The following is an 11,290-nucleotide window of genomic DNA, read 5'->3' as shown; positions in this document are numbered from 1 at the left end:
TCTCCAGAGATGGCATTTTACAATCAGCCTTGCCCAAACATTTATCTTATTTTTTTTTTTTTTGCCCCCCCCCCACTCCCCCCGTCACAGCTCTCCATAAAACCTGCCTCAATGAAGGTGGAGATAAAAACAGAAATGAAAATGGCATCGCAGAGTGCCGGAGCCAAAACCACCAAAGAAACAAGTGATTTTTCTCGTCTTCTAAATACTCGGATGACGATCCGGTGCGATTTTGTTTTCGGGGGCTGCGCGCTACATTACCGAGTGTCATGGAGAGTTAGGCTTTTAAAGAGGTGGAACCATTAATCCAATGTTTCCCAACCACTGTGGATGTGCCGCTAACCAAAGATTAGCTGGTAATGGAGACGGAAGCTGCCAATCCCGCCATGTACTTTTTATTAAAAAAATTTTTTTGCAAGAACTGCAAAAAAACAAATACTCTTCTCATCGGATCTCAGAGACATCACGTGTTGCACAAAGACGCGCACACACCGCGAGTCGCCCGTGAATCTAAAATACCGTGTTTTTCATAAACCATTCATGAGGGTTCAATAATTAATCTGACACAACCCGTTCTTAAATGTGGTATTGTAACGAGGCTGCCTGACAATATTACTGTCGAGCGCGCTGACAGAGTGCGTGATGAGCGATGATTCCTGCAGCCTCAGTCCCGTCCCTCCTGCCTGTATGTCAACTCCAAACATCCACGGCGCTTGTTGTTCTGCCTGAGTTCATACAAACGCACGAGTGGCGTCCTCTCTCCAGCTTGCGTGCGGGGACTCTTACTTTGGAAATCCCATACGTGGGACACAATGGAGCCCATATTCAACCATAAAAGAGGGAAGAGTCGGTCTGCTCTCTTTACTTCTTGCCTCTCTCGGCATCTCGCGTTTAAATGCAAGCCCTTAAACGCGGCCATAAAAACCTCCCGGTTTGGCCGATCAGATCCGTCTCGAGTGGATTTACACTTGGATTTTACGGCCAGTTACAGTCCAATCAGCCGGGACACATGTTGGCGACAGATGGAAAAGCACCAGCGGAGGCAGGACTCAAGCTCGTCTGCGGGGAAACGGCAGCCGTTTGGGAGCCAGTAAAAGAAGCCTGCGATATATAAACTGCATGTTTTACAAATTGATCAGCGTCTGTGAGAAGAACGCCCTCCCGGCATGCTAACGACATCATTTTAAGCGAAAACAACCAACAACCGAGGCGAAAAACGATGCGTTTTCACTTTTCATTACTCCTGTTTAAAAGTGTATTTTTTGCATACCTTTATATATAGAAATCTGTCTGTTGATGTTTAAAGAATTTCGATCAAATAGTGATTAATCTGTGAACGAGCTACAATGTTGGGGTCACAGAGTTGTGGAACAAAAATCCTGAATCGTGTCAATCTGGCAACAAAACAAGGTGCTTAAAGAATCATCCCTTCCGATATCATTAGGACGATGTTGAATCTTTTTCAAAAATTTGGAAGAAGATGACCTTTGAGAGAGCCTAAAGTGACTTGTCAGGTGTTTAACCTGTATTATTTCTAAAACAATTAGCACATACTAATGTATTTAGATCCATTATTTTGTTTTGTAACTTTGTTCTACTGATTCTACCGGGTTTCTTAGTGAAAACGGTCTGAAAAGAGAAGATTGGGATGGGAAATGTCTACTGGTGAAACAGACACCAGGAGCACTTAAATATTACTGCGCACGTGATAAGTAATCCCTAAACCTATCAAGCAGCTCCAAAATAACAGAGATTATCTCATCTGGATGGCTTTTTTTATCATCTACACATGACAGGCTATGCGTATTACGGCACGCTGTACATCGCTCAGGCTCGCAAATGCTGCTAAATGAATACGTGCTACGAGGCGAGAATACATATGAAGGTGGGAAATTAATTAAAAAGACCGGTAAAGTGGTATTACTCACTTCACGGGGGGTTTTCTGTCAAGGCCGCGTGTCTCGAGGAGAGCGATGGCGTTTTCCGTCAACCTGCTGCAAAGACGGTTTGATACTTTAATTGCTTGAAATGTCTTTTTTTCATATATATATATATATATATATATATATATATATTTATATATTTTCTTTGAAACAAGCTGCCAATACATTTGATTTCGCATTAGCTTCGCTCTCTCTCGCAGTGAAGTCCCGATCAATGTGTACGTCTCCGCCTGCACTTACAAGTCCTCCTCCAGGCAGACTTCTGGGGCCGTGCCAGAGAAAATCAATTGTTTTTGAAAACGCTGGCAAGCCGACAGCATCGTCCCACAAACAAGCGTACGAGCAGAGAAAATGCCAGACTGTTAAACTGCAATTCATCATCTTCATTTGGCCGCATGAAAGGAAATAGCCTTTTGTTGACGTGATTACGGCGGCCGGCCCTCCGAGGCCGAGGCCGGAGACCTGTCCTTTAACTCCGCTCCGAATGTCAAGAGCTATTAATTAACCTGACATTATTTCTTACCTGAAGGTTTGACAATTCATCAATGAGCCCATCGTCATTCTCGCTGAACTCCACCCTCCAACTCGTTCATCCCGTTTGCGCAACGTTTCAAGCGAAAGCGCTTCGTTTGTGCATTTCCGTTTCAGGAAATATTCCCGCTGCAACGTTTTTCTCTTAAACGATCTCCGAGTCCACGGAAAGAGACGAAACTCCGTAAACGATGCAGTTTTCGTGTTTAGCCGCTAGTGGGTGCCGTTGTTAGTTTTTGGTAATGAAACCACACACACATGCATAGAAGGCAATACACTAGGAATATTAACAATGGCGAGTATAGGGACAGACGATGAAGCTGGAGAATATGGCCGCCATGTTTGTTATTGTCCATCTACGCGCATTTGTTCAGAAAGTTTCATATTCAGTGGCTTGGAGCACAATTTCTGTGCGAACAGACCCCAAAGACGCAAACAAAGTTGTGTGTAAACGAAGGCCTTAATCCCGGAGCTCCGATGTGTCACATGTCAGACGCCGGTGTGGGAGTGACGGACGGGCGAGAAGCTGCAAATTAGATAACCGCCGCCACCTGACCGGACTCAACATGCTGCAGACGCACGCGCTCTACATATCCTCATGGACTTTTTGTCAGCGTGACGCGGAGCCCGCAGTGAAATGCATTAAAAAGCTTTTTTTTTTTTTTTTTTGTAATCGATGGGACTCTCCTGCAGTGGTCGGCTGGCGAGCGGGCTGCTGTTTGGTCCAGTTAGGAACGACGTGACAAAGCCAGTGCAAACCTCATGCAATATGTATCACCGAGGCCGGAGTGTTGGGTAGCATGCATACGCGGTATTTTATTCCCAGGCGCGGCAGCGACGGGAGCAAGTATTTCAGGTAATCCAGAGGAAACAGAAAACCACAGGGACTGACACGCAACATGAAACGGTCTGAATAAAACATTTCCAACCATTATTTTCGCTCCAAATGTTTGTTCGGAGCAAATATTAGTAGTGATTGAGCTTTCGAGCCATTTGGGAGTTTTATTAGGTTATTAGGCAAGTCGCAATGTTTGTACTGGTGTTGGAATGCATATTATGTTCTCGAGTTTGCGGTTTAAAGCATCGCAACGCATCTCAAATGGATTATTATTGTGATATTAACGAGCGTATTGCTCCCATGCACCGGGCGGCTCTACTCGAATATGAATAATTAAGTTAAGTTAAAAACAAGTGATTGACAGAAAGAAACAAATCCCAAGGCACAAAGATCACAAGTTTCTCTACTTAAATGATTGTATTTATCATCAATCACATTATCGCAATCAGAAAAAACATTAATTGTTGAAAAAAATGCTATTTCTGTTCATCCAAAGGTGACAACAATGTACTCCTCCTCCTCCTCCTCCTCCTCCTCGTCTTCCTGTAGGTATTGCCTTCTGTTTTTATGGCGTCTAACAAATTAAGCTGGAGGAGCAAATTATTTAGAGGAACAACAGAAGCTGCGTGAGCTCTGCGGGGGATCGAGAATAAAGAAATCTAGTCACACTAATTCACACAATCGTCCCGGTTGCCGTCCGGAAGGCTCGTCGGGGGCAGTCAGTCATGTAACAGACCGCCGTTACCCTTCCGGGGTTTCTCCTCAAACCTTCGACGTGAAGGCTGAGATTTAAAGTTCACGTCTGGACCGGAGAGCGACTCCACGCGCTTCACCACGCCAGGGAGCATCAGTCCAAACCGTGCAGCTGTCGCCGGGCATTAATCACGTGGCGATGATGTCGCGGCGGGTTAACCGAGGCAATATTTCTGAGATAATCCCGGTCACCGGGGCCACGGCGAGGTTGGGGACCCCTTTCACCACACACAGCAGAGGCTTTTGCAGGAGAAGCCACTCAATAATTTAGTAATTTCTTCAAGTGCTGTAATAGGTTGCCGCTCGGGCGTCTCTCGGTATAAATCTGTCTGCCGAAGCAGCTCCTTGAAAAAGACAGCTGCTGCTGTCCCGACACTTTGATCTCCGCGCAGTGAATAAACACTCAATATGCCTTTCTAAATTTCACGGTCAATTTCAAGGAAAACAAGAGTTTTTATTTTCTCTGGAGAAAAAAATAAATAAAAAATGAAAAAATTAGCACCGCCAAGCTTTTGAGACATTAGACATAATGGAAAGTGTAATTTGGGGAATTGGAGCACACTCAGAAAAAGTGTGAGCTCATAATTGGCATTATTACAATAAAAAAAAAAAAAAAAAGAAGCATACAATGATATTAACATCAACACATTCAAATAGTTGAAATCTGAGGACCTGAAACTGCATTTTGCCACCAAATGAAACACAAAGTGGAAGACTGTTTATTTTTTCAATGATTCCACCTATTTTCTTCAAAAGCCTAAATTTTTTTTTAGGCTTCTGTAAAGATTTTGACTTAAATGTATATATTTCCAAGACGTGCTATTCGTTCTTCGCACTCGTATAACAGATGAGTTGCTTTTTAGTTATTTGGTTTTCAATTTAACTTGAAATTCAACCCTAAACTAAAAGGAGTGCCCCGAACGAGAACATGAATCAACCCCGATAAGCTCTTTTTTTTGTTCTTTTTCTGGCTGATGTCCATTTCTTCACTCAGAAACCAGCCAACCAGGAAGCATTACACAGCAAGAAAAGTGTGAGTTAACCATCACTTTGGACCAAAAAAAACGACTGCCTGGTGCAGCATCCATTCTGGGATAAAAAGTGTGAAACTTACTGTGAAAACATCAATTTCTCAATAAAAAATAACTGCTGTTATAATAAAAGATGTCAGTAATGCAGCAATTAAGTAGCATTTAAGTTGCACAAGTGTGAACTTGTAAAAACATCGACTGTATTTTCATACTTATTTTGCACTAAAGCCTCGTTTACATGACAACGGAGGGTGCAACTTTTAAGAATGGCTCCCTACGCGGAACTTTTCGGAAACGCCCCACCTCTGTGTGTAAACAAAAGGAAACGCTACTTTTCTAAAACGCTGCTGCGGTTATGGTACGCAGTTCTTCTGCACAAGAGGATGGAGAATAATTCCAAAATAAGAGATACTTAGGAGTTCCCCCCAAATAAATGTGTATTTAAGGACAATTATGCTGCCGTTTAACTGGTCCGACTGAACCAAAGCAACGATCCCAGGCCTACAAAATAAAGCGCGTCGTCTGGACGCATCTCTGCAGTTTGTTATGGAGAACCACACGGTTCTTCACAATTTGCAGGGACGGCGTCTCCCTCCATAAGCCATCAAGCACATCCACCGCATTTATGCGGTGGATGCCGCTATCGAACTCCTCGGCACGCGCCGAAGAAAAGACTCGGTCCTCCCAGAGGACTGGTGGAGCCGGTGCAGTTGATAATACGTATGACGCATGGATGCCTTTTCCATTTCGTCAGTCATTTATTTTCATATTGGCTTTTTAATCTTATGATTTATTCCATGTTTACTTAAACAATCGACTAAACAGGCTGGAGATGTGTTTTGTATGTAACTGGGACAAGACTGGGGGAGGAAGAAGAAAAAAAACAGCAACAACAAATAAAAGCCAGTGGAACAAGACGACAAACAACATGTACTAAAAACAACTGGAGTGTCTCGAGAGCCTCATCCTGCACGCTTTGGCCCAGAGAGCGCCGGAGAAAGTGCAAAGCTAAGACATCAGCGTGCGCGTGGTGGAAGGTGGGCCCGGGGAGCCCGGTGGTGACAGATGGAGAGCAACCAGCATCCACCTCCGGGGGTCTGACCTCATCACAATTTAACTTTACCCAGATGCCTGTGCACACTTTCATTTATCCGGCCTGCGAGCAATTGTGTCGCGCACACAAAGAGGTGAACTCGGCAGCGCAGCCGCGCATGGAGCTCACGAACAAAGCAGCAAACGAAACGCGGGCCTACGGACTCACCAGTGCGTCCTCGTCACATGACCGTTTGAAAAGGCGGTAGCGTCACAGCACAGCGTCATCTGGTCCAGTGTTTCAATCCGTGTCGAAAGTGCAGATATAAAACTACAAGCTCGTTTTTAAATGACGTTGATAGGTATGAGGAAAAATATGTGACCTTTTATAAATAGTTTTACAAAAACGCCTGTGGCAGTGCTTCTATTTCACTGTAAATATCTGTATACAACTGTTTTTTCAGTCCTGTTTTGATATATTTTAGTTAATTATAGTTTAGATTTACTCAAAAAGTAAACAAAATGATTCGTTTACCATGTCTGTGACTTTTATAGTCAATAAATCTGTTTTTTACCACCCAAATTTGTAATTTTATGGTGTTTTTAGATCCACTGTTTTAATACAGTACGCCAAAGTGATGAAAATACTTCAGATATGCATTTATGAGGTTGTCCTGAACAAAATGACACCAAAAAAGGCAAGGTTTAAGGATTTTATATCTGAGATATAAAGGAAAAATCAATTGTAGTGAAAAACGGCACAAAATGCTTCAGGCCCCAGAGAACCGGAGCCGCTGAAATACCAAGAAACAATATGTTCATTTTAGTCACGTTTCCTCGGGGGACTATTTAACCTCTGCGTGGCTCCAAATCCCCGAGCCGCCCTCAGCCCTGACGTGAAGAGCGCCGCCTTGTTTCACCGACCTGCGCCGCGGCCTATAAGTCGGGAGTCGAGTGGCACTTTTAGACGTGGAACTACGTTTTGAAGATTTGATCCAAATATGCGCCGCGGACCTTGTGGTTCAAAAAGGGAGTCAAAGGTGATCTCTCCTCAGCTCAAAGACACTTTCAATCAGCAGCTCGTCTGACGACTTCATTCCAGTTCCGGGTTCCATAGTGACGAGCTGCCGCCTGCCGATCGGTAAGCGACGATCGTATTCGACCATCTTTAAATAGCTCACCCAACGAGGTGCTTGTATTGTCTGTTTACCTTTTCCGGCAGCTTGAACTTAACTGCTTTCAGCCATTTTAGCTTTTTTTTTTTTACTTTTGGGGGGGAATTTCATTCATTTTTTATCTATTTTAACCCTTTTAGAGACATTATTTTTGGGCTCACAGCCTGGTATAAAAAAAAAAAAAGAAAGGAAAATTGATTATTTGCATAAAATGTCATCAATTTCAGCTATTTAAGTTATTATAGTCATTTTAAGTCTTTATTTTACTTGCGATTTTAGCCATTTTTTTAATCTACTTTCACCCTTTTTAAGCTATAATTTAAAGGTCATTTATTCAAAAAATACTGTTTGATATTGAGAAAGGAAAAGAAAAATTATGACTGTTAATTTCCTGAAAGCTTCTGGGAGCCACTCCAGAACGACTGCAGACCCTGAGGATGCCACTGCAAAACAAGTCTCAACTTCAAAGATAATAGATGTCGCTGTTAAATCGTGACCTTTTGCAGACTTTTTATCTCTATGACATTTTATTTCTTTGCACTCGGTCTCGTTTCTTTGTACTTGTCAGTGTACAAAAGACCATAAAAAAGTCGTGAATCTTGACTAATCTTGCTATATTTTACAGCTTTCTAAGATTTGCCAAAATAAAACTAGTCGGCCTGGAACTGAACCTCAATTATAACAAGACAGCGCAGGAATAACGAGGTTAAACACTCCATGATAAGTTTTGTCAAAAGGGAACAAAGTGTGAACACTTTCAGGATGGATCCTTCTTGTGTGCTTCTCGGCCCAAACTCAGAAGAAAATCAGACTTATATAGGTGACGACGCTATGAAACCTGCGCTTGCGTGAACAGAAATGAGAAACCGGTTTGCGTTTCGGGTGCATTAGGAGCGCGGTGTTGCGGAAACCGTCACTGGAAAAGCTTTCAAACAAGTGGAAGAACTGTTGTTCCTCCGACCTGCGAGATCGTACTGCATTAATGAGCTCTGACACTTTCTCACTGCATGCATGGGAGAATTAGCGTGGTGCGAGCACACACGCCGCACACACACATACACGCACGCACGCCAATTACAATTGGACTCACTGGAAGTCAGTGCGATTTTAAAGCAGATGAACCACTAAATTTGATACCCGAGAATATAATTTGATCTGTATTTATGCATAGCGAGGTTCAGACAACGTGCATGGAGTTTGTTAAAATCAGTGTTATTTTCACTTACAGAGTCACTAAGAGGTTAGAGTGAGCATGATTTAGATCAGGGGTGTCCAACGTAAGGCCCGCGGGCCCAAAATCGTCCTACATGGGGCTCCAATCCGGCCGATTGTGAAAGTTTTAAAGAAAACTGCTTTTTCTTTTTTTTTTTTTTTACGAATTTCTTAAGAGTAGTGGATGTAGCACGATGCTGAGACGCGAGCTCAGGTGTCGGCAAGAAAGAAAGCTGACGACGTCATTGGTAAGAAGGGTGTGTTTTTGGTTTTTTTGCTCCATAAGGTTTCATTAAAATTGCTTTATTGTCATTTTCCATAGTAATTGTTTGGTTGTGTAAAAATACATTTACGCTGTGCCACAACAAAGAGAAAGAACTTAAAAGAATAAATGTCAAGGTTGTTATTACACTATACTACCAGTGCTTTATGTGGCCACCGAACGAAAATAGTTTGGATCAAGTCTTCAATCTCTGAATAAATGGCGTCTTTACGAGTCGTTTGAAGAGGCTGCGTGGGTTTGGAGGTAGACAAAGAGAAAGTCAAGGAGAAGTGACACATTATTAACCGTTTATGTGCGGCTCGAAATCTAAATCAAGTGATGTGGAATCCAGACAAAACGGAGAGCGGAGCTATCGAAGAAAGATTTACGAGTCGCCGCTCGGCGAAATACTTCTGTGGTGAATGGCGAAGCTTGAGCTCCGGCTGAAGGCAGAAAATGAAAAGGACAACGGAGAGAAGAAGGTCGAGCAGAACAAGGAGCAGAAAAGAAAAGGACGCACAGACATACTGTTCAATAGAGCGCCTCAGAATGGAGAGAATCAGGAGAGAGAGAGAGAGAGAGTGGAAAGTGTTGCTCCGGCTCTACAAAAGGAAACAGCGAGGACAAGTGTTACGGCACATATCCTTGATGGGAGTCGGCGCGTCAGGCCAGAGATTGGTATCGCACTGAATATATTAGAAAGTGCAAGTCAGGTGCTGTTACACCAGGACCCCCCCCCACCCCCCCACCCCACCCAACACACACTGACCTTGTGAAGAAAAACTATTTTAACGTACTGCTGAAACAACAGCTTCAACACACCCAAACACAAATCGAGATTAAAAAGCAGCTTAACAACAGTTACATGACTATATAGAGCTTTAATTGTCTTTCAAGTCTAAGTCAGTAAACAAATAACTGGAAGATCTTGAGGAGTTTTTATTTATTCATCTTCATCCAAAAGCCAAAATAAACCAGCGACAACCAGTAAATCTCCCTTAAGAAAAAATAGCTGAAAACACCTTCAATCTTTTCTTTCCACATCTGGATGTTACATTTCCAGGAAATATGGAGCCGTGGATGTGAAACACTCGGGTTGTTTAAGTCATAACTCAAGAAGTACATCACTGGAAGGCAGCCTGCGCTCGGTTTGCATTCCAAGGAAAACGGATCGGCGGCGCACGATAAATTACTCCCACTCTGGATAAACTGCAGCAACATGGATCCAATTGCTTTGGAGTGTACGAGGGCACAGCGGCCCGAACAACCAGAGCTCCAACGTCGCTCATCTGCTGCCGGTGAAAACTTCTGCGAAAGCACATGCGGACGCCAGCGGAGAGCCAAGTGTGGAAACCCCCCCCCCCCCCGGGCGACAAAGGCGACATTCTCCAGCACTCACCTCCAGGGCCTCCAGGGTCACGAAGCCCGTGATGGAGAAGCCGTCGATGATGTCCTCCTCCGCCGAAGTAGACTCCCTCCGCTTCCGCCGCGGGGGCCGGGGGCGGGACGACGAGGGCCGCCGGTCGCCCTCCCGCTCCGAGTCGGAGGAGAAGCGAAACGTGGCGCCCTTGACGTGGTCGTTCCTCGTCCCGTTCGACCGCCGCTCCCGGTCCCTCTCCGACCTGGACTTCCTCTTCTTCCGCGGGCCGCTACACCGCGGACCATCCATGTCCTTCATGGGGTAATATCCAGGTAGAACCCGATTCAAAACTCGTGAAAACAAAAAAGACGACGCCGCTTGTCGGATATCTCCACAGTATCCACACGGGCGTTAGCGCTGCGTAAGATCCAGCGTGATCAAGTAGCATCCAACAGATGAGGCCTTCTCATCCGAGTCACTGAGCCACGCTGGGCTCCACGCAGAGATCCCCAAGAGGCAGTCCCATCAAATCCTACGACGTAAAACGACGGAACAAACGCATCATCATCATCACCAAGCTGTCAATTCCGCCAGAGGGAAAAAAAGGGGGGCTTCAAGTTAAGGCGAGTGTCGGCTCAGCGGACACATCCTGCCATGGCGAGCTGGGCGGGCGACGCCACATCTTCCTTCACACGGACCCGAGGTCAGCAAACCGCCCCCCTCCTGCACAAAAATAAAGGTGGAGAGAGGGACAGAAAAAGAGAGAGAGAGCATGCATTTGCAACAGGTTCACTCAGCAAATTCAACAGTGCATTTAGTCAATGACCCCCCCCCCCCCCCAAAAAAAAGTGCTTGTGTTGGCGTGGAGGCGTTTCCCATATTGTAGAAGCGTCGCCATGGTGGCATCTGCCGAGTTCTTACTCTGCCAGGTCATTATGCCCTGGGATGAGATGATTATGTGTTGTTAGTGTCCACCCCCACCCCCCCCCCCCCCCCCCCACCCCTTTTTTTTTTTCTTTACTGGTGTCTCAAGCTCTGCCAGGCTTGTAACCTAAACTGTTTATATCGCCCCCCCAATGATTCAATTCCACGAATACATTTTTTTTGGGTAATTTGCTGCTAGCAAAACAACTTGTTGTGGGCGTGAGCAGCT

At 44.6% G+C, this 11,290-nt stretch overlaps 1 protein-coding gene across 1 annotated transcript in view; it reads right to left on the bottom strand.

Moving 5' to 3' along the window:
• auts2a (activator of transcription and developmental regulator AUTS2 a) overlaps positions 1-10,841 on the bottom strand; it is a 323,507-nt gene extending 312,666 nt beyond the window's left edge. Inside the window, 1 exon segment of the mRNA XM_080508686.1 lies at positions 10,177-10,841. Within this exon segment, the coding sequence (XP_080364812.1) occupies positions 10,177-10,455 (279 nt within the window). The 5' untranslated portion in view covers positions 10,456-10,841.
• Positions 10,842-11,290: the final 449 nt, after the last annotated feature.

This window comes from Blennius ocellaris (assembly GCF_963422515.1).
Source record: "Blennius ocellaris genome assembly, chromosome: 14".
Lineage (NCBI taxonomy): Eukaryota > Metazoa > Chordata > Actinopteri > Blenniiformes > Blenniidae > Blennius > Blennius ocellaris.
Note: the sequence above shows the minus strand (reverse complement) of the source record. Positions and strands in the feature narration are given on the sequence as shown.